The sequence below is a fragment of the Mustela nigripes genome, chromosome X, assembly GCF_022355385.1.
Source record: "Mustela nigripes isolate SB6536 chromosome X, MUSNIG.SB6536, whole genome shotgun sequence".
Taxonomy (NCBI): Eukaryota; Metazoa; Chordata; class Mammalia; order Carnivora; family Mustelidae; genus Mustela; species Mustela nigripes.
In genome coordinates this window covers 30,841,307-30,868,587 of record NC_081575.1, presented here as the reverse complement: position 1 = coordinate 30,868,587, position 27,281 = coordinate 30,841,307, and the positions used below count along the sequence as shown (strand labels likewise).

Here is a 27,281-nt window from a genome sequence, read left to right as displayed (position 1 = left end):
AGTTGAAATCGGTTTTGATAGCAAATACTTACTTTGTAGAGCAGGAAATAGCAATTTATAGGCAGGACCCACACAGGGTTTCTAACCTTTAGTCTGAAGATACTCAGCGGTTCAGCCTCAGAACGGTCCTGAAATTTAATTTATTCGCAGGAACCACTGAAGCACTACTATTTCAGGGGGTTTGAGGATGGTTTCAGGGCCATTCTAGAAGAAAATGAGGATGTGTTGCTTCTTCCTGTTGCCTATAGAAATTGACTATACTTCAGAATACTTGCAAAAATAAATTCCTGCGTGACCAGTAGCTGTTCAGAAGCTACAGTATGCAGGTCGGAGTGGACGGGAGAGGGGAGGGGCCAAAGAACCCAAGGGCAGAGACCCCGGAAGGGTCATGTGTGTCATTGACAGATGCTGGGAATCACTTCCGGAGAGTTTGATTCTGCAGGATGGAGCTGATCTTGGATGTCCCTTTTTACAACGATGACTTACATGTTCCATTCCATTCAGTAGTACCAACCCTGCGTGTTTCATTTCTGGGTGAGAAGTTTGGAAGTTTGAGTATATGTTGTCCAGAACCAGCTAGCGGGAAGATGGCTTATGGGTGGAAGTGGGGAACCTTTAAAGTCTGCAGGATTCTGCTGCCCCCCTTTCTCCCGCCTGCCTCACCCTGGGCTCACCTACCACACCCAGCCTGAGTTCCCTTTCTGTGACTCCCTAGCCTATCAGTGCCTCTAGCATTAGCTGCCCAGGGGGGAGCCATGTTGGGGGAGGAGCTATGAGTTGTTACCTTGTAGAGAAGATCTTAGTTCTTGTTCCTGTAATCACCCAGGGATGTCTCAAAAGAGATATAAGGATTCCTTTCCTTTTATCTATACTTTAGGCTGCCTGCTTGCTCCCTAAAAATTTTATCTGTACAGCCTTTAAAAAATAAAGTTGATGGGGGTGCCTGGGTGGCTCAGTGGGTTAAGCTTCTGCCTTCGGCTCAGGTCATGATCTCAGGGTCCTGGGATCGAGCCCTGCATCTCTGCTCAGCAGGGAGCCTGCTTCCCCTCTCTCTCTGCCTACTTGTGATCTCTCTCTCTGTCAAATAAATAAATAAAAATCTTTAATTAAAAAAAATAAAGTTGATGAAAAGCTTTTGTGTACCAGAGGACACAAATTTGCTTTTGCAAAACATATATCTGATAAAGGATTAATACTCGGAATGTATGATTTAAAAAGCCTCAGAGAACTTGAATAAACATTTCTCCAAAGAATATGTGGCAAATGGCCAATAAGCATAGGAAAAGATGCTCAGCCTCATTAAGGATTGGGTGAATGCAAATCAAAACCACAGCCAGTTACCACCTCACACCCATCAGGATGGCCGTTATCTAAAAACAACAAAACAAAAGGGGGCACCTGGGTGGCTCAATCGGTTTGGCATCCATCTCTCGATTTTGGCTCAGGTCGTGATCTTGGGGTCCTGGGATTGAGCCCTATGTCGGGCTCCCTGCTCAGCACGGAGTCTGCTTGTCTACCTCTCCCTCTGTCCCCCACCCCCGCCCCATTTGCTTGCTATCTCTAAAATAAATAAATCTTTAAAAAATAATAAAAATTGGGGCACTTGGGTGGCTTAGTCGGTTAAGTGACTGCCTTTGGCTTAGGTCATGATCCCAGGGTCCTTGAATCGAGCCCGGCATCTTGATCCTTGCTCAACAGGAAGCCTGCTTCTCCCTCTCCCTCTGCCTGCCACTGTACCTGCTTGAGCTCTCTCTCTCTCTCTCTCTCTCTCTGTCAAGTAAATAAATAAAACCTTTAACGAAAAAATGAAAACTAACACCTAATAGATGTTAGAGAAGATATGGAGAAATTAGAACCCTAGTGCCCCGCCGGTGGGAATGGAAAATGGTGTGTGTGGCCGTTGTGGAACACGTCTTGGCAAGTTCCTCAAAAACTTAAATTTAGAATTACCATATGATTCGGCAATTCCCCTTCTAGGTATATACCCAAAAGAAATGAAAGCAGGAACTCCTACGGGTACTTGCAGTGTTCTCCACAATAGTCAAAAGACAGAAACAACCCAGATGCCCATCCACAGAGACCCACAACCTGGTGTATATGTACAATGGAATATTATTCAGCCTTTGAAGGAATGCAGTTCGGACACGTGCTACAACACGATGAGCCTTGAAAGCGTCATGCTAAGTGAAACAAGCCAGATGCAAGAGGACAAGTAGTGTTTGGCTCTGTGGATGGGGGTATCCGGAACAGGCAAATTCAAAGAGACAGAAGGCAGATTAGCTGTTACCAGCGATTGGGGGCTGGGGGGGGGGGGGAAGGAGGGGTTCGTGTTTAATGCATGCAGAGTTTCTGTTTGGGATAATGAAAAAGACACAGGGATGGACAGTGGTGATGTTTGCACAATAACGTGAATGTCCTCGATGCCACAGAAGTGTACACCTAAAGACGGTTCAAGTGGTCAATGTTGGATCATGTCTGTTTCACCATAGTGGGGAAAAAAAAAACCCAATGCATAAAATTGATTATATGCTTTTGGATTATAAACAGCAATACTTGTCTGTGCTGGAAAAATGGGGGGAGAAACAGAAAAGAAAAAGTGAGGGAAAAAAAAAGGCCCGTAATTCCACCACTCAGGTTACCTATATTTTTCATGTTTTTCTTTGACTGTATTTACTCTCTCCTTGTGAGCACAGATGACAGTCACTTTTGGCCACTTCCTGTAAAGGCGGTTCAATAATACCTCCCGTTCTTCCCCAGCGAAATCTCAGGGCCTTAAGCAGTACACAAACAGAAAAGACATCAGAAAGGCCTCTCGGTAGAGGAAAGCATCCCTCCGCAGCAGCGCAGGGCCTCCCCGGCTGTGACCACATCATGGGAGCAGCTGCTGGCCAGGCCACAGGGACCTCGGGTCAGCAGGTCTGGCTGCCGGCCACGGTTTTATGAAAAGCATACAGAAAGGCCTTCAAAGTCCTTGCTCTTTCCTCCTGCTCCACAGTGAGCCCCAGAGCAGCGTCATGTTTAGACATCCTTTCAAGGCCTCCTTAGACAAGAAACGGTGAGGGTTCTAATCTCTTGCTCTCAGCCGGGTCTGTCCACTGACCGCCCCCAGGGCCTTGCAAAGGGAGCTCTGGCCTCCGGTCCCCCAGGGATTGGAAGATGCCGAGCTTTTGCCAGAGCCTTCCTCTGCCCATTTGCTCGGTGACCACATTGTAGGCTTGGAAGTGGCTGCTCCCGCGTCGTATTTACACGGTAGCAAAGGCCAGCCTTTGACCTGGCCTGAGGCTGAGGTTTCTACCATGCAAAACCAGTGTGTTCCAGAGTTCTAGGAAACTTACCCGCCTAGACGTGGATTGAAGCCTCTGATGGTCACAGGAGCAGTGGTTTAGCAAGCATTTGGTTTAGTAAGGAGGAGGGGGTGACTGAGACAGAAAGCTTTTAAGCATTTCACTGAGTGCCGCTTTGAATTCTGCCAAGAGATTGATTCGGTTTCCCGTGCAAAAATGGCATATTATTTAAATGCAGGATGAAAATGGTATTGGAGAGAACATAGACTTTAAGGGCAAGAATTCTTTCCCTGGGCCCATCCTCTGCCTATAGATTAAAGGAGAGAAGCAATAATCCTGTTTTGCCAGAGCTATCTTCTTGCAAAGAATGTAAGCAGTGGCGGGGAAGTAATTACACTGATCCTACTCCTTAAACACAGCAGAAGGCCACATGCAAACAGTGGTGGCCTTTGAAAAGTCACCAGCATTGGAGGTCACACTCCCTCACTGCTCAAAACACAGGGAACCGGGGGCACCTGGGTGGCTCAGTGGGTTGAGGCCTCAGGTCATGATCTCAGAGTCCTGCATCGGGCTCTCTGCTCAGCAGGGAGCCTGCTTCCTCCTCTCTCTCTGCCTGCCTCTCTGACTACTTGTGATCTCTCTGTCAGGTAAATAAATAAAATCTTAAAAAAAAAAAAAAACCCACAGGGAGCGGTTCTCAGAATGAGTTCATGAGTCATGATGATCCCCGGACTTTCCTCTGCAGTCCCACCTAACATGTATTTATTTTCATTGTGGATGTCTTTTTATAATTAGATGAGAGTCCGCATTTTGGCTGTAAGGGAAAACTATCGTTAAAAACAAACACAAAGGGACGCCTGGGTGGCTCAGTTGGTTAAGCAGCTGCCTTCGGCTCAGGTCATGATCCCAGCGTCCTGGGATCGAGTCCCGCATCGGGCTCCTTGCTCAGCCGGGAGCCTGCTTCTCCCTCTGCCTCTGCCTGCCATTCTGTCTGCCTGTGCTCGCTCTCTCTCCCTCTCTCTCTCTCATAAATAAATAAAATCTAAAAACAAACAAACAAACACAAAAACACCTGACTTTGAATGGTTTATTGCATTTCATCAGTTCTATAATTACATCCTTGTTGACAGCTGACTTGTCTGCCCCACACACGCCTCCCTCCCTCCCCCACCCCCGGATGATACAGGTCCTGTCACTTTAAATTTTCCTTCTCCAGGATGCCTGGGTGGCTCAGTCGGTTAAGCATCTGACTCTTGATTTCTGCTTAGGTGATGATCTTAGGGTTGTGAGATCCAGCCCCTTGCTGGGCATGGAGCCTGCTTAAGGTTCTCTCTCTTCCTCTGCCCCCCCATCTCTAAATAAATAAACATAAATAAATAAATAAATAAAGGGTTCCCTCTGTAAGGCTAGAGCTTCACATTGCCTATTGAAATCTCTAGAATTTTTAACACCTTGTGTGAGAAACTCAGATAAGGATTTACCTCTGACTTTTGGGGTTGTATGTTGTGCACAGAGCAGGTGCCCAGTAAATGGGTGGCTGTGTCTTGGAAATCAGTGGGATTTTGGGACCCTAATTCCCAATTCTCTATACTCTGGGCTTTCTCTTATGTGATTTGGAAAACTGTAGCTATCAGAAATCAAGAGGAGTAGAATTCCAATTTGGAAGGAGAAAAATAGAACAAGGAGGTAGAGGGGCATCAAAATAGTGACGGCGGCCGTCTGTGGACGGTGGGATTCCAAGTGACTCTTCTTTTCTGTTTTATATTTTTGGATGGAAAATTCTTCAGTGAACATGCGTTGCTTTATAATAACATAAACCAACAAGTCTTCTATAAAATGGAGGAAGCCTTTCTTGGGTTACACACTCCTTTGAGATTCTGGAAAACCCTTGGAGCCTTTTCCTAGAAAAAAAGTATCTACACCGTTTTCTGTAGAATTTTAGAGTTTCCCCATGCTGTCCAGGGATCATGTAAGACCCCAGATTAGGAGTCCATGTAGGGAAGGAGAACGTGGCACCCAAGTAGGCATTGTGTGCCAAATACATGTGATATTCCCATATCAGTATGGGGACATCTGCTTCCGTCCTAGAGCCCTTGCATCGGGCCATGCAAATCAATCCAGATGCTGCTGTGTGAGCAAGGGGATTTTCCCTTCGCGAAACCTCAAGTGTCCTGCCTGTCCTTGTAGAAGTTACAGGGAACTCACAGAAAGCCTTGAGGGTGGGGCTGGGTAGGATCTGTATCCTTATAAATGAACCCCTCCACCAAGCTCCCAGTCAGGATTTTCTCCAGCAGCAGCAAAGAACAAGAGGCAGGGCGTCTGATCCGGGGCTGGGGAGTGGCCTTGGACATTTTCTTCTGAATGATCAGGGGGTTAGTGAGGGGGCTGTTGGCCATGGGGGCCAGGCTGAATTGAAAATGAAACCAAGGCAGGAATGCGCAATCGTATTGAGAGGGTGGGCACGGGTTATGCTAGCTTAGCTGAAGAATGTACTGGGGAAGAAGGTCGAGAGGATGTTTCCTGGGAAAGACCTAGTTTCGTCATTATGACGGTGGTTCTGCCACCTGCTGTAGGTGGAGGTCTAGGGAGACGAGGCTGGTCTAAAGCTAAAGGCTCCCTGGCAGCATTTGCCGAATGGGAGGCCCTTGGTTAAGAGGGTGGGGGAGTGCTTCTTGCTAGTGCTTCTGGGCATGTGTGACAGGGCACGTGTGCACTTTGGATTCGTTTTGGGGCGGGGTGGGGGGAGTAGCCTGAAAATCCACCTGCCCGTGGGCACACTCAGCTCCCAGAGTAATGAATCGGAGCTCGTGGGTGGGAGGGACAGAGAGACAGAGATCGTTTAGGACGAAGTTCAGCAGCGGGGACACTGTCACCAGCACACATGGCCTTAGACTTGAGTCATCATCGACTTCCAGGTTTAATTTTCGAATGCTTAACCGAAACGATGCTCTCCCTCTAGACCCCGTGTTTCTTTGGGTGGGTGTGTCTGGTTTTGCGAAAGTGGCTTCCACGATGCTGTGAATTGACCAAAAGAGAAAGTCCAGAGGGATGATTCACGGTGTTTAAGTGTTCGGTAGTGGGACTCCTTTGGACAGCAGCTGAGACGCGTGTGTATTTTAGTGAGTGCTTTGCGGATTTCGGTCGTCGTCTGCAACCGGTGGAAGAGGCAGAAAACCCTAAGACAGAGGGTCTGAGAGATGGGGCCAGAGGATTTGTGGTTTGCTCCTTGAACCATTCAAGACAGACTTGACACAGCCATTAAGACAAAGACTAAAGGGCGCCTGGGTGGCTCGGTTGGTTAAGCAACTGCCTTTGGCTCAGGTCATAATCCTGGAGTGCCGGGATCGAGTTGGGCATCGGGCTCCCAGCTCCACGGGTTGTCTGCTTCTCCCTCTGACCTCTCTCCTCTCATGCTCTCGCTTTCACTCTCTCTCAAATAAATAAATAAAATCTTTAAAAAAGAGACAAAGACTAAACACAGCTTTAATTCTGGAGGGGAGAGAGACAGAAGGGGAAGGGGACAGGAACTGCCACTTAGTGCCTCGAGATGGGACTACTGGGGAAGGAAGTACAGGTGTTAGCCGTGGGTTTGAGGAGGTTGGAGGGAGCTCTGGGTAGGAGGGAGTGGCCATCCGTGCCGAGAGAGATGGGCAGCTTCATGGAGTCAGGGGGTGGGGTTGGGAGGAAAACTCGCAGAGGGGAAGGGTTAGCAGAGCTGGGGTAATAGGGCCCTATTGGGACCCTCGCCCACCCTGGCTGGGGGCTGGGTGTGGAGGCCGGATCTCAGAAGCCTCGCTGCTAAACAGTTTGACCGCTTGCTAAACAGCAGACTAGGTAAGCCGTTATAGGCCTTTAAACAAAGAAATACTGCAATCCAACTTAAATTTCATCTGAAGTTGAACTGTTTTGGATCCGATTAGCCATTGCAAAGGTGTTGGCAACAAACTGAGTGCAGACTGGCAGCTGGCTTTTTTTTTCCCCTCCAAAATGAGATGTTCAGGTTGATTTCATCTCTGTTATAGGAGGAAGACGTTAAGTATTGCTCTCTCTTTAAAAGAAGGTCTCTTCGCATAAACAGAGCCCTCAGTTTTATTTTTCCTCCATAGTTTCGTACACAACTCTAATGACTAGTTTTCCATAATTCAGTGTATCGCTCCTGGAAAATGTAGACAATGGGGCAAATTTTCAGCCTATGCTGTCATTTTATGGATTAATTTCCATTAGCGCTGACCTTCTGGCTTTCAGCGCATAAATATGAGTAAAACATCTGTTTGTGTCATTCCCCTGCTTCAGAGCCTCTGCTGGCTCCCCCTCACCTACACCAGGAAACAGTCCAACTCATTGCCTTGGTGCACGTGCCTTTCCAGCTCATCTCTGCCGTCTCTCCCCATTCTGTCAGTCCCCCGACTCGCTGAACCCAGGCTTTTATTCCTCCGTGCCTTTACTTACCCCCTCTCCTTTGCCTGTAGCGCCTGTATTCGTCTTGTCTGCCATGGGCATTTTATTCAGGGCTGGAGGCTGAGCACCCACGCCGCCTCCTCTCTGAGCTCCCCTCCCCAGTGGAACTCATCTCTCCCTTACCTGGATCCCCACAGCACCCTGTGGCACCCATCCTAGCCCTTACCTCATCATATGTTAAGGGGTCTCTCTTGCTCCCAAGCCCATGAGTTCCTGAAGGACAGGGCCGCCATCTTGCCAGTCCCTGTTTTCTGATTTGTAGCCCGCTGTGTCTCTTGTATTTCTGTTTAGAAGAGTTCCAGAAGAGAGACACCTGGGTGGCTCAGTCGGTTGGGTGTCTGCCTTTGGCTCAGGTCATGATCTTGGGGTCCTGGGGTGGAGTCCCGCATTGGGCTCTCTGGGGCCTGCTTCTCCCTCTGCCTGCCGCTCACTGTGCTTGTGCTCCGTCTCTCTGACAAATAAATACAATCTTAAAAAAAAAAAAAAAAAAAGTTCCAGAAGAGCCCTCAGGGAAGGATGGGGCAGGAAGCCTCACTTTTATAACAGGCCAGTCAGTGGAATCTACCCATTCTAGTGAGGAGCTGCTTGGTGCTTGTGTTCTTAGAGCTCATCTCTTGGTAAATACTGGAGGGATTTTTTAGGTATAAAGAAGTGAAACTGGATATGTTATTTTTTCCTCTTTTAGCTTTCTTTTTATTTTTTTTAAAAGTAGGCTCCACGCCCCACATGGGGCTTGAACTCACACCCCCGAGATCAAGAGCCTCTTGTTCTACTGACTGAGCCAGCCAGGCGGCCCTCTCTTTTAGCTTTCTTAATGACTTGGTTGAGATATAATTCACATACCATACAACTCACCATTAGAGTGTGTATTTCAGGGTAGGGGGTCAGGCAAAAATGGGTAAAGGGGAGTGGGAGATAGCAAGCTTCCAGTAATGGGAGTCACAGGATGAAACGGCACAATATAGGGAATGTAGTCAAAGATATTGTCGTAGCGTTGTGTGGTGACAGATGGGAGCTATGCCTGTAGTGAGCGGAACATAATGTATAAACTTTGTCAAATCACTATGTTGTACACCTGAAACTAACATAACATTGTGTGTCAACTACTCAAAAAAAAGGGAAAAGAACTATCAATAAACAAATTTTTAAAAAATGTAAACGCCCCACAATGGGTGAATAATTACATGAGTGATACAGTGAATACCCAGAACTGAATATTTTGCGGTTATGAAAATTATATTTTGCAGTAATTTTAAGAAATGTGGAAAATGCCCAGGCAATGATGTTAGGTGAAAAAGTGGGACACAAATTTTACACAAAATAACTCTCCCATGCATATGACGGTGCACAACTATTTATAATACGCATAGGAAAAAACACCAACAAAATTACAAAAGATAGCAGCAATGGCAAAAAAAGTATATGTTTCCAAGGCTATTGGTTTATTCACAGATATGTGCAACCATTATCACAATCAGTTCTAGAATTTTTTTTTTATCCTCTCAAGGTTATTAAGACCTTCAGAAAACCTTTCCTAGGGGTCAACCCCTGTGATTCTTACTGTAAATGGTATCTCTGGGGACAGAGTGTTTGTCATAGGGAGGGAATTGGTTTAAAGAAAGAAGCAAAGATTATGGAGAGGGCAGGCAGGGTTTGTTTGTTTGTTTGTTTGTTTGTTTTAGAGGAAGATGTGTAAGAAAGCTTGAAAAGCCAGGGGATGTTTACCCAAGGGATGCTGGTGTTGGCCTAACACCCTTTCCCAGGAGTTGAGAGAGCCCAAGCATTGGGAGCTGTACTGATGACACTTGGCTAAAGCAACATGGGAGTGATTGTAGACCGCACACTGAGGACAGTGTGCCTGATAGGGCTTGGGAATCATCTGTAGACTCCTTCCTCACCTCACCAAAAGACAGAACATAGCTAAGGAAGGTGCCCCTGTTTTATCCAAGCAGGTAGATAGAATAAACATGAATCGGGTTGCCAGATACTGGAATATTACACCAAGCAATGAGGTGTCTCCTGACTTTTTAAAGATGTAAACCTTCAGAAAAATCAAAGGAGCTATCATTTCGTTTACTTGAAATAGCTTTTAGAATATATTCTCTCATGAAGTGGTATAGATGGAAAATACTGGTAGGTTCAAGAAGGCAGAGAGAATTTCAGTTAGCAGATAGATCCAATAGGACTGATGGTGAAAAATGAAAATATTTGGAGGAAGATGCACTTTTGCCCCTTTTCAAGGTTGATTTTCAGAATGGGGGTCTCCCAGTTTTCCCTACTTCATTGTCAGGAGCAAATTAATGGGCTGGGTAGACCAATGGCCGGGTCCAGAGTCAAAAGTGTCGTGTGGCTGCTTTATAGATTCCACAGATTTTGTAATGAAATAGGCTTGCGTTGCTGTGTTAAATGACACAAACGGGACTTTTTTTTTTTTTTTAAGCTTCTCTGTATTTTAGAGAGCGAGGGAGTGAGCATGCAGGGGGAGCAGGGGGAGGGGCAGAGGGAGAGAACATCTCAAACAGACTCCCTACTAAGTGTGGAGCCCCCATTGGGCTCGATCTCAGGACCCTGAGATCGTGACCTGAGCAGAAACCAGGAGTCCGACACTTAACTGACTCTGCCACCCAGGTGCCCTGTATATATTATTTTTAAGTTTGTGTATTTTTATTGAATATTATATTATTTAATGGGCACAGAATGAGGATAGTCTAATTTCTCCTTGCATTAATGATTTTTCTGCAATAATTTGGTATCTATGTGGACGCATTAAACTCTTTCATTTGTTGGAAAGCCGCTATGTACAATGAAGGCACATTTTTTTTCTTTGTGTCAACAGTAGTTTGCTAAAGAACAGAAAGTATTCTGGTTTTAAAAAGGTACTTTGCCATTCTGTCAATTTATTCAAGCTTTTCTCTTCATTTTTACCCTTTTTTGTCTTCTCTTTGAGTCATTTACATGCTTATTAGCACAAAGAGAACACAAAAAGTCAGGAGTGATTGAATGCAAATCAATTTTCCCAACTGTCAGCCAGCCAGTTGAGTCAAGTTATAATTACGGGATAAGATAAAATGAAGGGGGGGGGGAATGGAATGCAATAAAATTCTGTTTATTCATTTGCAGATAATCTAGATGATTTGCATAATAGTTGAGTTGGCTGTAATGAAAAATGCTTGTTAATGAAGTGAACTAATCATAGTATATATACAGACCTGTTTATTTTGTCATTGAAAAAAATAAATAAATTCTTTGTAGGTTTTAAAAAAAATAGTTCCTGAGTTTACATGAATAGCTAAATAGACTTGGAAAAGGGAAGGACGTTGACATTTAAAAAGGTTTCCTCCCTGGGGCACCTGGCTGGCTCAGTGCGGCTGGCTCAGTGCGTAGAGCACGTGGTACCTGATCTCCAGTTGTAAGTTCGAGCCCTGTGTTGGATGTCGAGCTTACTTAAACATCAAGTCTTTAAAAAAGTACAAAAAAATTAAATGGTTTCCTCCCTAGACACAAACTCTAAAGAGGAGAGAAAATGAGTTTTATTTTTCCTCAGTGTTTTCTGTGTTGGATTTAAATACCTTTAAAATCTCACTCACTAGCAAGTTGTTCCTAAATTTAAAGCTGAGATCCGAAAATTCATCCTGAAAGTGGTAGCTTTCCTCGTGTGCTGCCATTTTGGCTGGGAAGGCATACATGTCAGATCAGTCTCTTTGTATTATTCAGCTGCTTATCCCTTGCACGAACCACAGAAACTTCTGGCTTTGTAGTTCTCACGGCTCTCTCCTAGGTTCTGTGGAGGATACTCAGATGAATTAGATATGGTCCCTTGACAGTGTCTTACTGTTGTTGTTCTTGGTTGTTTTTCTTTCTTTTTTTTTTTTGTAATTCGATTCTTATTCACTTGAAGTTGAACCTGCCAACTCCTTTCCCCAAAGTAAAAGACCTGAGGTACTAATTCCTCCTCCGAAATTGGAAGCAACAGCTCAGAAATGCAAAACTCCTTATCCAATTACATTGCCAGCTCTCCAAGCCAGTCATGCTCAGCATCATCCGGGCAATGAGAAGGCAAGATCTCACTTTGGTAAAAGTGATAGCATAGTTTGAGTAAGCTTTAGCAAATCCTAAAATACAAAGTCCGTCCAAGGAAGGGAAATGTGGTGGGGGAATGTCTTGTGTTTGTTAAGTTCAGTGCACATCGGTTTATGTGTGTCATGGTTAAGACTGGTTCTGGGGGCGCCTGGGTGGCTCAGTTGGTTAAGTGTCTGCCTCTGACTCATGGGTTGTGATTCCAGGGTTCTGGGGTGGAGCCCAACATGGGCTCCCTGCTGAGCAGGGAACCTGCTTCTCCCTCTTCCTCTCCCTCTCCCCCTGTGTGTGCTCTCTCTCTCTCTCTCTCTCTCTGTCAAATAGGTAAATAAATAAAATAAAATTAAAAAAAGACTGGTTTTGGGCTCCATTGGATAATAGGTTTGAATCCTATTTCACTACTGTGTGACATGGGACCTACCTGAGCCCCAATTCCCTTATCTGTAAAATGGGCATCATAAAAGACCCTCCCCTTGGCAGGGTTTTGGAAAGAATCCAGTGAGATAACAAGATATAAAAGGTTGAACTTGGTATATGGTCGTGCTCAGTGTAAGTGGTAGAGGAATTATAAGGCACAGTTCCCCCTTCTAGGAGTTTATGATCTCGCTGAGGAGAAACCTATGCAAAGCACCCACAAAGCAGTTCCGTGGTATCTGTGAGTAAATGCCACCAGTGGTAGGTAAAGACCATCAGCGCTGTAGGCAAGAGAGGTTGGAGGTTGGAATCCCATGAGCCAAGGTGTGGATTAGGAATAAGCGTGATGCGATGGGCTCATGAAAAGTAACATTTCCCCCCCCCCCCTTAGTTGTTGGCTTTAAGAAAGGTTGGTGTCTTGAAGGCAATTTGTATGTGGGTTTTTTGCGCCAAGATTGGCCCTGAGAAACAATCTTTATGAAAATATGTTCGTGTCTGTTTTGCCAAGTTGGGTTGTGCTAACTGGAAAGATGGCCATCCCTCCCCCAGCATAGTTGTCAGATTCTATTAATTCAAAGCTTCTTTGGTACTTGGGAGTTCCTTTGGGGAACGAGGGGAAGAAAAGAACTGGTGAAAGGTAATCAAGGGATTTAGAGAAGACAAGGTCATAAAAAAGTCAAATACTCTTTATTTGAGACTTATGAACATGTTTCTTACAGATAGGGTTCCTTTGTTCTGTGCCTTGGGGCCCTCTCGAAATCCCTAGTCTGCCGTGGTGGCTCACCTGTCACTTTTCTTCATCCTCGTACGGCCACTGTTGACAGTCACCTACTCTCTGCTTTTCCAGAGTTTTATCAACAAAAGCAGAAGACAAGATGAAACGGTCAGAGACCGCATGTACCCACCTAGGGAGATTTTTCTGATTGACACGAATGTGAATGTACAGGCTTATGCCCGAGAGTGTGCAAAAACACTTGCGCGGTCCCTTTGTTGGAAGATGTGGCTGTCAGAGGGTGTGAGGGGGGCACAGAAGCCAGGGTGGGGTTGAAGTTACAATAGCGTCTGGGATCAGCTTGAATGTTTTGGGTTTTTACCTCCCTCCCCCATTAAACCGTGAACTTGTCAAAGGCAGGGGCTGGTTCTCTTTCATTTCTGCATCACCAGGTGCTGGCACGGGGCCTGGACCTCAGCAGGGACTCGAGAAGTGTGCCACAGAGCACACACTCACTCAGTTTCCTGTGTTGCCGGAAGTGGCTCGCCCCCGGTGGCCATTTTGAGTGTCAAGTGGGATTGTAAGATAACTGGGGAGCAAGCCCTCTGCCCTCGGCTCCACGTGTCTGTAACCAAAGTGGAGCTGGCGGTCTGGGAGAGGGGTTCTGGAGCTGGGAGGAACGCTGGGAAGGAGAGATTCATTGAGTAGCCCCCCTCTCTTTGAGGACGTTACTTCTTTCCGAAGATTGTTATTTTCAAAAAGAAAATGGTCCAGTGCCATTGCAGCAGTAGTCTGAACACAATGCTGTGGAAATGGGCTTCTGAATTTTGGGCTGTCATTCTGTTTCCTAAGCCACTTGTTGCCATGCTCTCTCTTGCACTGAAACTTACCTCGGAGAGGGGGGCGGCCCTGGTGGTAGAGGTTTTTGAAAGAGCGCTAGGCTCCACAGTGAAGCTTGGCCCCGGCTTTCTGGTCTCCCTCCCAGTGTGCTATAGGAGGGATTCTGTGAAGCCAGTGTTCACTTTTAGACTTGCAGAAGAGACATTCTTAGAATTCTTCAGGTGAACTAGTTTCTAAAGTAAAAGATTTACCAGTAAACTAATGACCTTTGATGTCATATCTAAGCAGAAAGCACCCAGGCTGATTCCTGATCATTGCAGAGAAATATGGGATCATTATTGCTTTTTAAATACAGTTGAAATTATGTGGTTAGGTTTCTAATGATAATATAAATAGGCTTGCTAGTAATGTGAGCTTTTGAATACACGAGTGGTTGTATTTACAGAGGACAGACTCGCCAGAGGGGAGGTAGGGAGAGGTGGGTGAAATAGTAAAGGGAATTAAGAGTACATACTCCCAGTTATGGAATAAATAAGTCTTGGCGATCAAAGGTACAGAATAGGGAATATCATCCATAATATTGTAGTAACATTATGTGGTGACAGATGGTGACTACTCTGTGTCAGGTATAGCATTGTTGAATCACTATGTTGTACACCTGAAACTAATAGAACATTGTATGTTAATTACACTTCAATTACAAAAAAATACACCAGTGGTTGGGTGGTTGAATATATACATGTGCATACATATTTACATATTTTAGAATTACAAGCGTGGTTTTATAAAAATATATATACAGCTAAGATGATGAAAGATCAGTCCTCTTGGATAGCAGATGTGGAGAAAACACCACAAAATCATAAAATCTAAATATTCAATGCTGTCAGTGATTCCCAGTTAGGATCTGTTGTTTCTTCTCTTTGGACCAAGAGGTAGACCATAACTGGATCTGTACTGATGAATTTCCTTTTTCAGTCTGTCCTTTCTCTCTCTGTTAGAAATCAAAACGTCATCTCTTTTTCCCCTTCATTACTTCACTCTTCATTTCTTTACAGTTTTAGGGTTTACAAGTCTATTTAGATTTGGTCCTAAGTAAGTCTGGAAGAGTGTCCTGTGTCCCACACCATAGTACAAAGATTGATATTTTAAATTTTATTTTCTTGGTGGGGCACCAATAAATGGTGGCTCACTTGGTAGAAAATGTGACTCGATCTCGGGGTCGTGAGTTTGAGCCCCACTTTGGGGGTAGAGTTTCCTTTAAAAAGAAACAAAAAACATTTTATTAGAGATTGGAAAATTACTGATTAGGGTGTCTGGGTGGCTCAGTCGGTTAAGCATCCCAGAGTCCCAGAGTCCTGGAATCGAGCCCCGCATTGGGCTCCCTGCTCAGCAGGGAGTCTGCTTCTCCCTCTGCCCCTCGCCCTGCTCCTGTTCTCTCTCTCTCTCTCAAGTAAATAAATAAAATCTTTTAAAAAAATGTTTAGAAAAATACTGATTTATTTTCCTTTATGGGGAAGTGATATATAGCTTACTGTTTCAATAAATACATTTCAATGAAGAAGAGATTTGATTGGAAGAAAAATACGAAGCATATGAGTGCAGAAGGTATGGCAAAATCTTCAGGATTGTATGTGAATAAGCTGAGTCTGGAAAACACTGCTAAAAAGAGAATTAGGAGTTGGATTACCTGGATTCGAATCCCGGTTCTCTTACCAGATGACGGACAGCTGAACTTCATCAGGCCTCTGAGCCTGTTTCTTCATTAGAAAGTTGAAATGATGGCATTTTCCTTGTCTACTTGGCAGGCTATAGTAAGACACAAGGTAGCATGTGTATTGAAAGTGTTTCCTGGGGCACCTGGGTGGCTCAGTGGGTTAAAGCCTCTGCCTTCGGCTCAGGTCATGATCTCGGGGTCCTGGGATTGAGCTCCGGATCGGGCTCTCTGCTCAGTGGGGAGCCTGCTTCTTCCTCTCTCTCTCTCTCTCTCTCTGCCTTTCTGCCTACTTGTGATCTCTCTCTGTCAAATAAATAAATAAAATCTTAAAAAAAAAAAAGGAAGTGTTTCCTGAAGGCCGCAAAGTGATCTTCAAGTGAAATGATAAGATAAAAAAATTAATAATAAATCACTAGCAAGTTACTTCAAGAGAGCTTCCGAATCCATGAGCAAGAACGTTCAAAGACCGTTTGGGGACTTTCTTTTTTCTTTATGGTAAAAACCGAGTAGGTTCCAAATTTAGGTTGACGGTTTTCCTGTCACTACTTATGAGGAGAAGGCAGAAACATATGTTTGCTTTTCTCCAGATTGTAGAAAAGCTTTTGCCTTTTACTGAACGCTGCTATGGAGCCACACAGAGGTAACCCAGTGGGACCTTCCTATATTACTTGAATGTTTATGAAGTACCGTTTGTTATCACAGAGGTTTTTTTTTTTTTAAGATTTCATTTATTTATTTGACAGGCAGAGATCACAAGTAGGCAGAGAGGCAGGCAGAAAGAGAGGAGGAAGCAGGCTCCCTGCCGAGCAGAGAGCCCAAAGCAGGGCTCGATCCCAGGACCACAGGATCATGACCTGAGCCGAAGGCAGAGGCTTTAACCCACCGAACCACCCAGGTGCCCCATCACAGAGTTCTTTACTGAGGAAAAAGCACCTTCTTTGGCCAGTCAGGGCACAAAGTGGCAGGAGGGAAAAATTACAAACTTGGGAGAGAGACCCTTTTTGTGTGTGAGGGAAGCTTTATTAAGGGAAACCCTGTGAGTCTCGTAGTCCAGTGGTAAAGTTGAATAGCAAAGTTAGACAAGAGACATGTTCTGGACCACAGGGCAGAGCCACCGTGAAATCATGATGATTCTAAGTGTCAAAGGTTTTCCTTGTCTCTGATGCCAAGAGAGTTAGCAGTGAATTCCACTGGAAGAGAAACTTAGGGTGTGGTTGTTGGGGTACTGACTCCTAATATAGCCTTTTTCCTCTACTTCAGTTTGAATTGTGCTTTTAAGGCCTGTGAGGACTGGGATTGGAGGCGACTGGGTTGGGGGAGGGTTAGTCCTTCCTCTTTTTCTTCTGAAGCAGATGAAGCCTGACTTAACAGGCCTAGGGTAAGTTTTGTGGGACTTAGAACTGCCACCCCAACTTTTTCTATAAGCGAGCTACCTCTGACAAAGGAAGTAAGAGTGAAGACCCAGAATGCTTAGTTTATTAACTTTTTTCAAAATTTTTATTTTATTTATGTATTTGAGAGAGAGAGCGCGCACACAAGCAGGGGGAGCGGCAGGCAGAGGGAGAGGGGGAAGCAGACTCGGAGCTCATTGTGGGGCTCAGTCCTAGGACTCTGGGATCATGACCTGAGCCAAAGGCAGATGCTTAACGGACTGAGCCACCCAGGTGCCCTCAGAATGCTTAGTTTAGTCAGTCTTTTTTTTTTTTTTTTTTAGATTTTATTTATTTATTTGATACACACACAGGGAGAGAGAGAGAGATCACATGTAGGCAAAGAGGCAGGCAGAGAGAGAGGGGGAAGCAGGCTCCCTGCTGAGCAGAGAGCCCGCTGCAGGACTTGACCCCAGGACCCTGGGATCGTGACCTGAGTCGAAGGCAGAGGCTTAACCCGCTGAGCCACTCAGGCACCATTAGTTCAGTCAGTTATAAATGAAAAGTGAAACCTTGTTTTCTAGAACATGAATACGAAGCTTTCAAAACACAGGGAGAGCTGAGGGTTTGTTTTTTGGAAGACTTATATTCTGCTATATGTTTAAACAAGTGATTCATTTGAACATAGGCTTTTTCCAGCTTAATTTGACAACCACATTAGGAAGCTGAAGGCAGATGTTTTTTTCTTTTTCAAAGTTACTTGGAGCAGGTTTTTGTGAAATTATTGTAGAGAGAGATTAACAGATGCTAACTCAACAGATTAAACATTGAAATTTGAGGGTTGTTTTTGCGATCTGCATTGAGAGGATAGTTGTCACCAAAAGCAAGACTTGGAAATTGTTTTCAGTGCCTAAGGCTTGCCTTCTTAGATGGGCTTTACTCATTTCTCTGAGCAATTGATCAGAGACTCAGAATGTTAGATAGGAAGAGGCAGCCAGTTTCCTTGCACTTGGGTCCATGAATACATGGTAGTTGTAGGACAAGGGGCTCAAATTTTACTATCAGGAAACCTCTGAGTTCCCCGAATAGGAATTGTTTCTTCTGTTTCAACTCATTTTGTATTCACAGACATGATAGGGGATGATCAGCTGGATTTGATCTCGTGGGTCTACAAATTCAAATTTAAGACTTGAAGTATATCTTCTTTAGAATCTTCCCCCTCTCTCCCAGGTTTATTGAGGTATAGTTGAAAAAGAAAGTTGTACATATTTAAAGTGTACACTGTGATAACCTAATATATGTATATACCATGAAATGACTACCACGGTCAAGTTAATGAACACATTTATCACCGTGCATACTTTATTTTTTTGATGAGGATGCTTAAGCGCTATTGTCTTAGTAAATTTCAAGTACACAATACCGAATTAGTAACTGTAGTCAGCATGTTCTGCATTAGGTCTCCGGAACTTACTCATCTGGTAACTGAAGTTCGTACCTTTTGACCAATTGCTCCCCATTTCCCTCATCTCCCAGTCCCAGCAAGCGCCGCTCTACTTTTTTAGATTTCACGTATAAATGATACCATACAGTATTTGTGTGTGTGTGTGTGTGTGTGTGTGTGTGTGTGTGAAGAGTACATGAAAGCCCAGGTACTCATCACTTATCTTCAGCTTCAACGATTATCAAGTCCTTGCCCTCCTTTCTGGCTCTAGCCCAATGGGAGGTTTTTAAAAAAATGTTTAAATTTTTAAATTTTTAAAAAAGATTTTATTTATTTATTTGACAGACAGATCACAAGTAGGCAGAGAGGCAGGCAGAGGGAGAGGAGGAAGCAGGCTCCCTGCTGAGCAGAGAGCTGGATGCGGGGCCTGAGCCGAAGGCAGAGGCTTAACCCACTGAGTCACCCAAACGCCCCTTAAATTTTTAAATTATTTTAAATTGAAGTACAGTTGACACACAACATATTAGTTTGAGATGCACAACATAGTGTTTTGACATTTATACACATTATGAAGTGCTCGCCGTGGTAAGTGTAGTTACCATCTGTTATAAACAAATTTATTATAGTAGCATTGACTCTATTGCCTGTGGTGTAATTGACTTATTTTATAACTGGAAGTTGGTACCTCTTAATCCCCTTCATCTGCTTTTACTCATCCCCCTCCCTTCCTCCCCTCTGGCCACCACCAGTTTGTTCTCCGTATTTAGGAATTTATTTTTATTTTGTTTTTTAGATTGCACGTAGAAGTGAAATCATATGGTATTTGTCTTTCTCTGACTTATTTCACTCAGCATCATACACTCTAGACGCATACGTGTTGTGGCAAGATTTCTTTCTTTAATGGCTGAGTAATATTCCTCTGGGTGTGTGTGTGTTTACATGTGTGAGACAACGAGAGAGAGAAAGATCTTTACCCATGATACCCTAAGGTTTTTGTCTTTCTCTGTCTGTCTTATTTGACTTATAATGCCCTTTGGGTCCATCCATGTTGGTGCAATTGTCAGGATGTTCTTTCTAATGGCGGAATAATATTTCTTTTTTTTAAAAAAAGATTTTATTTATTTGACAGAAATCACAAGTAGGCAGAGAGGCAGGCAGAGAGAGAGGAAGGGAAGCAGGCTCCCCGCTGAGCAGAGAGCCCAACGTGGGGCTCGAACCTAGAACCCTGGGACCATGACTTGAGTCGAAGGCAGAGGCTTTAACCCACTGAGCCACCCAGGTCCCCTAGTATTTCAATATATGTATATACCACATTTTCTTTATCCATTCATCTGTTGAGAGACCCTTAAGTTTTTTCTCTATTTTGGCTCTTGTGAATAATATTGCTAGAAACATGGGAATGCAGATACCTCTTTGAGATACTGCTTTTGTTTTCTTTGGCTATATACCCAGTAGTGGGATTGCTAAATCATACAGCAGTTCCATTTTTAATTTCATGAGGAACTTCCTTTCTTTTTTTTTAGGGTCTTTTATATTTGTTGAATACTGATGTTTATTGGTCAGAGTGGTTTAATCTAAGTAATCTTAGAGAGGAAACTCTGAAATGCTCTTTGGATATGGCATTGGGATATAGCAGTGACTTAATTGTGAACCATGTATAAAAACTTCTCATTTATGGCAGAATTATCTCCAATAGCTGAAGTATGGAAGCAGTCCAAGGTCCATCGACAGATGAATGGATAAAGCAGATGGGGACGAATGTACACAATGGAATATTACTCGGCCATCAAAAAGAATGAAATCTTGCCATTTGCAACGATACGGATGGACCTAGAGTGTATTATGCTAAGTGAAATAAGTCAGTCAGAGAAAGAAAAATGCCATATGATTTCACTCACATGCGGAATTTAAGAAACAAAACAATCGAGCCAAGGGGGAAAAATAGAGAGACACACAAGCCAAGACTCAGACCCTTAACTCTAGGAAACACAAGGAGGGTAGGGGGTGGGGGTATGGGGGAAATAGGGAACGGGGACTAAGGGGGGCATCACTTCTGTTGAGTACCGGGTGTTGTATGGGTGTTGAACCACTATATTGTATACCTGAAACTAACATTACGCTGTATGTTGCCTAACTGGAATTTAAATAAAAACTTTTAAAAAGCCCTGTTTTCAAAGGATTGTGGGATATGCCATACTGGAGACTTCCTCAAATACTGTGTACACAAATACAATTCCGATTCCATTATGATACTAAGTTTCAGTGTATGCTGTATTCAGGTTTACTTTCTGTTGTTTTTTAATAAAAATTTTAAGTAATTTTAATTTGATTTAGTAAAACACTGTTATCAGGAAGCATTAATATACACCCACCTTGGTTTGGAATAGTATATTGAGATGTAGCTCCGATGAATCTAAATATCTTAGTATTTATCCAACAATTAACAGTGGCATGCCCGCCGTGTGCCAAGTGCCATTGCCGGGGCTGGAGTTAGAACAGTGACCAAATAAAGGGAAATCTCCGCCGTCAGATAAGCAGAGCGGTAAAGTAGGTGTTATATCACATGGTGCTAAGTTCAGTGAAAGAAAAAAATGATAGGAAGGTAGGTGGTGGGATCCTCTTCCAAGTTCAATGTCTTGCATATTCCTATCTTTGTGTATCTCTGAGGGGGAGGAGAGGCTGTGTGAGGTAGAAAGAACAGAGCCTTTGTAGTCACAGACCTTGGTTTGAATTGTAGCTCGGAAGGCAGACAAGTTACGTAGTGTTGAGTGCAGAGTTTCCTCATCTGTCCAATGGTGACAAAGATTAAGCCTGTTTCTATTTTTTTTATTCATTCTTTCACTCATGCTCGCTCTATGGACTGAGCCAGCCAGGCACCCCAGATCAAGCCTATTTCCTAGGGTGGTTATGAGGCTTACATGAGAAAATACAGAGAAAGCGCTTGGCACAGTGTCTGGCACACTTGTAGAAAGGGCTTGGTAAATGCTCACTCTTGTTACTCTTATTAATAAGTCATAGCCTGGATTTCTCCCGACACCGACCCTGCCCCTTGTAACCTTAGCCTCAGGCTGGGGCCCTCCTCTCAGTGGCCACGTCCCCCGGAAGTCTGGCAGGGATCCTCTGACTTTGTCACCTAGGACCCCACCTTTTCACGCCTGCCTAGAGGCTCGAGCATCTCCAATAGCCACACTTGGCCAGGCCCGGCCTGCACCAGGTACACAAATGTCCATACTTTGTCCTCTTCGGTTACCCAGTGAACAGAGCCAGTTCCCTAAAAATCAACCGGCAGGCTTCCAGACAGATCACTCTTTGTTTTACCTTACATTTTTGCAGGGCACGTGGCAAAGCAGGGTACAGGGCTAGCTCTCCAGACCCCCGGGGCTTTAGCGGAGAGATCTGCGTGTGTGTCCATATGTGTTTGGCATCTGCGCTTTTTGTTTATGAAGGATGTTTCTTGTGAAAGCATCCGAAGTGCTCACTGCCGTCAGTAGTCCCTTCTGTCTTTCACACATGGACAGGAATTTATGCCTCATGAGTCTGACCATATTAACTTTGTTTTTGTCTCTCATTAAGGAAAAGACCAAAATTGTTGAGCCCTTGGACTACGAGAATGTTATCACCCAAAGGAAAACCCAGATTTACAGTGACCCCCTCAGAGACCTGCTTATGTTTCCAATGGAGGATATCTCTGTGAGTTCACAAACACTACTTTCAAGGAAAATGCTTGTACTCTCCAGGCTGGTTCTTAACGGCAAGAATGTTCCTTGTCTTCTAGATCTCGGTGATAAGTCGTCAGCGCAGAACAGTGCAGTCCACTGTACCAGAAGATGCTGAGAAAAGGGCCCAAAGTTTGTTTGTCAAAGAGGTAAGACCCTCAGAGGCCACAGAGGGACATTATTAAAGTAAAAAAAATGTTCTTATTTTAGCCTTAATGGGAAATAAAATGACTAACTTAGTGGACCTCCGTGAGAAGTCTAGATGATGGGGTAGAGAGGAGAGAGCTTAATCACTGTGACAAACAGCATGGGTTCTTAGTTTCTCTCTCTTTTGGATTTGAATCTTCTCTGAATTTGGAGTCAGAGTGTTCCAGAGTATGTATGCATTGGGATTTTTTGCTCCCAGTTGGTTTAGGGAGACCATGTTAATCCCCAAAGGATGATCCCAGTACAAGTGTTTTCCAAATGATTTTTACAAAGTCTGTCACCTTCCTTTACCAGACTTTTGCAAACTGGATAGATGTATGCTTGCTTGATGTTTCAAATTAAAAATTCCTATTTTCTTTCAGTGTATTAAAACCTATAGCACAGATTGGCACGTGGTAAACTACAAGTATGAAGACTTCTCTGGAGACTTTCGAATGTTGCCATGGTAAGTGTAGAATTCAGGGGAAGCCTTTGAGAGGAGAGTTACTCAACATTTTACCTTTTTCTAACCACTTATGAAGCTTCTCAGAGATAATTTATAATAAAGCAAGGCCTTAAAGTGACCGGCTTGTTTGGTAAATGTATTTTGGCCAATTGAATATGTTTTCACTTTACACATTGAAATTCTTCCCAAAATGTATGTGTTCGCTTTTTGGCTTTGATGCAGCTATATTGACCATAAAATCTTTTAATTCTGGATAATGTAGTGAGCACTTTCCAGTGGTGTCCAGGAAAATGCTAGAAGTGGGGCACCTGGCTGGCTCAGGCGATTAGGCATCTGCCTTCAGCTCAGGTCATGACCTCGGGGTCCTGGGATTGAGCCCTGTGTCGGGTTCCCTGCATAATGGGGAGTCTGCTTGTCCCTTTGCCCCACCCCCTGCTCATGCTCTCTCTTTCTCTCCCAAATAAATAAATAAAATCTTAAAAAACAAAGAAAATACTAGAAGGTACTTGGTTCAGTTCGACAACCCCAGACATCCCTTGACAAAAGCACATTTCTTTCCGTTGAGTTGACCGACTGCTAAGAGCACACTGGCCCAGGAGCCAATTCCAGTCTTACTTGTTGAGGTTCAACAACCACTTACTATCACTTACTACAACCACATCCAGCTGCCTACTTACTTGCGGGATGTCCTTGGGCCAGTCACTCAATCTCTTTGAGCCTCCCTGTTCTCCGTTTCCTCATCTGTAGTACTCCTAACCTCATAGGCCATCTATCATCTGGGAAATGTTTTCGAGAAATAAGACATTGTGTAGCCTCTTGTAGTTTTCAAAAACAATTCCCTAAAAAAGAAAACAGGCCTAAAGACGTCCTTTAAAATTGAATCCCAAGATGGATGACCAGACCAAGTTCATACAGCAAATGGATGGAAGAGCCAGAATTACACTGTGTTGCTTTTTTTTTTTTTTTTTTTTTTTCTGGAGAAAGATAAGCTTCTGCCACCACTAACAACTCCGGCCCACATTCTCTGGCAGTTCTGGGCTGACTTAGTATTTGGCTTAGCTGTAGCTTCGCCACAGGCCGCACACGTAGGAGTCCTCACGTAAAAAGTAATGTAAGTTTACTCAGAGAGGAAACTCTTGAGTTTGGAAAGGCGAAAAGAATTTATCCTCCTCACTTCTTGGCGTTTCCTTGGTTGTAAAAGAGAGAAGTCTGTCTATTCATCTTGCTTTTATTTTACTTTATTTTTTTGTCTGTTCTCTTCAGTATCTGAGGTAATTCTCTTGCATTTTCAGCAAATCTCTGCGACCAGAAAAGATTCCCAGTCATGTATTTGAGATTGACGAGGACTGTGAGAAAGATGAGGTAAAAGTGGGGGCCACCGTGGAGGTGTCCTCAAGGTCGCTTCTGCCGACACAGAACTCCTTGAGAAAAGCTGAGGGACAGTATTGTTCTTAAGTGATTGGTGGCCGGCTTTCAAGCTAATGAGCGTTTTTAAAAATTAAAAAAAAAAATTGTTGCATTTCCAAGTGGAGTTTAGGGAAAATCAAGTGAAGTGGGCTGTGCTTTGTACACGAACATGTTTTCCCACCTGTGGGAGATGCTCGTGGGGCTTGTTTTCTCTGCACTGGGCATGCGGCAGGGTGATTAATCTAGAACCCCCTGCGTAATAGATCCCTCTTGGGACAGATGGCCTGGATGTCTGTGCCATTTTGAGGAGCAGTTTGACTGTTTACTTTATGCAGAAGACTCCCAGAAGACAGCCCCTGAGATTCAGTGAATATTGAGCACCTGCTGTGTGCGTGGCACAGAGCCTTTTCTCTAGTTAATGATTTTAAGTTTCATCAGGCATCTTTGTGGGGTGGGGAGGTTGTGCTTTAATTAGAAAGCGGGGAAGTGCCTCGTTCGTGTCCCCACAAAAGTTTGATTAGACGGACGGCTGTTTCACTGACGGTTTTTGCCCTATTTCAGGATTCCTCTTCGCTCTGTTCTCAGAAGGGTGGCGTCATAAAACAAGGCTGGTTGCATAAAGCCAATGTAAATAGCACCATCACGGTTACCATGAAGGTAAGAAGTAGTCTTTGTATTATTTCATCATTTTAAGGACATTGTCATGAGTAACCTGTGTGGAAAACATGTTTCTTTAAAAAAATGTTTACAGGGACATGTGGGTGGCTCAGTCGGTTGGGTGCCTGCCTTCAGCTCAGGTCATAATCCCGGGCTCCTGGGATCGAGTCCCGTGTTCGGCTCCCTGCTCAGCGGGAAGTCTGCTTCTCCCTCTCCCACTGCCCCTGCCTCCTGCTCACTCTCTCTCTCTCTTCCCTCAAATAAATTTTAAAAATATTGAAAAAAAAATGTTTACAGTGAGCCCTAGCCAAAAAAAAAAAATTTCTCTATTGAGATGATTTTCTCACAGATGTATAGAATTTAAAAACTCTGCAACCTCAGGATAAATTTAGAAGTGCAACTTTTTAAAGAAATGTAATTATTCAGAATCAGGAAGTTTACAAAGGAGGCTGTCATTCAACGACGCTTCCATTAAAAATAAAAAAAAATTCAGGAAGGAGGCTGTCAGCTGAATGAAGGTAATGACATTGAAACAAAAGGGCATCACAGGTTCCTATGTGGAGACGGATATACTGAATAGAAGGATCGGGTAGCCCATTCATTTGGCAAATATTGATTAGGCGCGTATTCTGTGCTGGTCACGAGGGGAAAGCTATGGATGTCTAAGATGAGGGTCCCTGAATGCCAGTGGTCTCCAGATGAGATAAGGAACATACCAAATTTCCCACTAGACAAAGTGGTACCTTGGTGTTGTCCGAGAATTACAGAGTTGTGTAGTTTGGCCAAAATATCTGCATATGGGGTTTGTAGGAGATAAAGGTAGAACTGGGGGCAGGGGAGTTGGGGAGATCTCGAATGCCTCGGGTATGAAGCTGACTTTTGTTCCAGAGGCTTTGAAGAACCATTAAAATCCGAAGGTGAAACTAATGAGCTACTTGGAAGGTTCTGAGCAGAAAGCCAAAGTATTGTCTTGTACCAAATATAACTGTTCTTGCAAATACTCAGTACAAGGTCATGTGGTTTGCCAAGGGTGATTCACACTGCCATTAAGTACGGAAGGCCATTCTGTTTCTCACATGTGAGCAGAAACCGTGGGTGTCTACCAAGAGAAGACTCCAATTTTATCTTAATTTAATATTTGGCCTGCTGCTTTCCATTGAGTGGCTATGTCCAGTTCTCACTTTCATTTCCAAGTCCTAGGAATAATGAATCCAAGTTGTAGGATGCTTTCTGCGTGTCTCCTGCACTTAACGTTAACATGGGCTTTAGCTGATGGTGATGAATCCATTCATCGAGGACCTCATGTGTATGTGCCAGGCACCGTACTGGGTGTTTTGTAGTTTGTATCTCATTTAGTCCTTGTGGCAGTCCTAGGATAGAGGGGTCCTATTTGTATTTTTGGTTTAAGACGTGGGAAGTGAGGCACAAAGAAATGAATGGTTCACCCAAGTTCACAGCCCCAGATTCAGACATGGGATCTGAACCTAACCAGGCTGATGCCCGAGCCTGTGCTCTTCCAGGCACACAGTCAAGGCCAACTAGCTGAGTGAGTGAGACTCAAGGCTTTATTATAATATACGTCCAATCAGAATTACCAGGTTCAGCAGGGCGCCTGGGTGGCTTAGTTGGTTAAATGTCTGCCTTTGGCTCCGGTCAAGATCCCACGGTCTGGAGATTGAGTCCCCTGTAGGGCTCCCTGCTCAGTGGAGAGTCTGTGTCTCCCTTTGCCCTCCCCCCTCCCCCTGCTTGTGTTCATTCTCTCTCTCAGGTAAATAAATACATAAAATATTAGGGAAAAAATTCTCAGGTTCAGAAATGCTTGTGTGAAAGAGTATAATTCAGTGCAGATTGCCAGAAAATGGTTCTGTGGGTTTTTTTTTTTAAAGATTTTATTTGTTTGACACAGAGAGAGACAGCAAGAGAGGGAAGACAAGCAGGGGGAGTGGGAGAGGGAGAAGCAGGCTTCCTGCTGGGCAGGAGCCTGATGTGGGGCTCGATCCCAGGACTCTGGGATCATGACCTGAGCTGAAGGCAGGTGCGTAACGACTGAGCCACCCAGGCACCCCGGCTCTATGGGTTTTGATTCCACTCTCAGCATACTCAAAATATTAAAATGTTTTCTCCATACTTACTGTAGCCCGACATGAATATAATGTATGGAAATCTGGATTCATAGAACAAGACATTGGGGAATTAATACCTTCAGAAAACAATTCACCATGGGATTCTTTTCAATAGTGAATTCCTCTAATGCCTTTAAAATAGAATTTGCTTTGCATACAACTTTTTAGGAGCCCGTTTATTATAAGTCAAAACACAGTTGCCTGTAAAAAGTACATGCTTCCCATTTTCCTCCGTAGTTTGTGAAACACAGATTGGTTGATGCAGTGGGCAGACTAATTGTCCCCCCAAAGATGGCCATGTCCTAATGCCCAACATCTGTAAATGTTCCCTTACATGGCCAAGGGGACATTTGTATTTTTGGTTTAAGACGTGGGAAGTGAGGCACAAAGAAATGAATGGTTCACCCAAG

At 44.1% G+C, this 27,281-nt stretch overlaps 1 protein-coding gene across 2 annotated transcripts in view; it reads left to right on the top strand.

Annotated features, from left to right (window-relative positions):
* Positions 1–27,281, top strand: part of DOCK11 (dedicator of cytokinesis 11) — a 193,548-nt gene that overhangs the window by 26,586 nt on the left and 139,681 nt on the right. For both annotated transcript variants that reach the window (XM_059385729.1, XM_059385730.1), the window contains exons 2-6: positions 21,890–22,006; positions 22,092–22,181; positions 22,602–22,684; positions 23,977–24,046; positions 24,653–24,748. In XM_059385729.1, the coding sequence (XP_059241712.1) occupies positions 21,890–22,006; positions 22,092–22,181; positions 22,602–22,684; positions 23,977–24,046; positions 24,653–24,748 (456 nt within the window). The remainder of the gene's footprint in view (positions 1–21,889; positions 22,007–22,091; positions 22,182–22,601; positions 22,685–23,976; positions 24,047–24,652; positions 24,749–27,281) is intronic.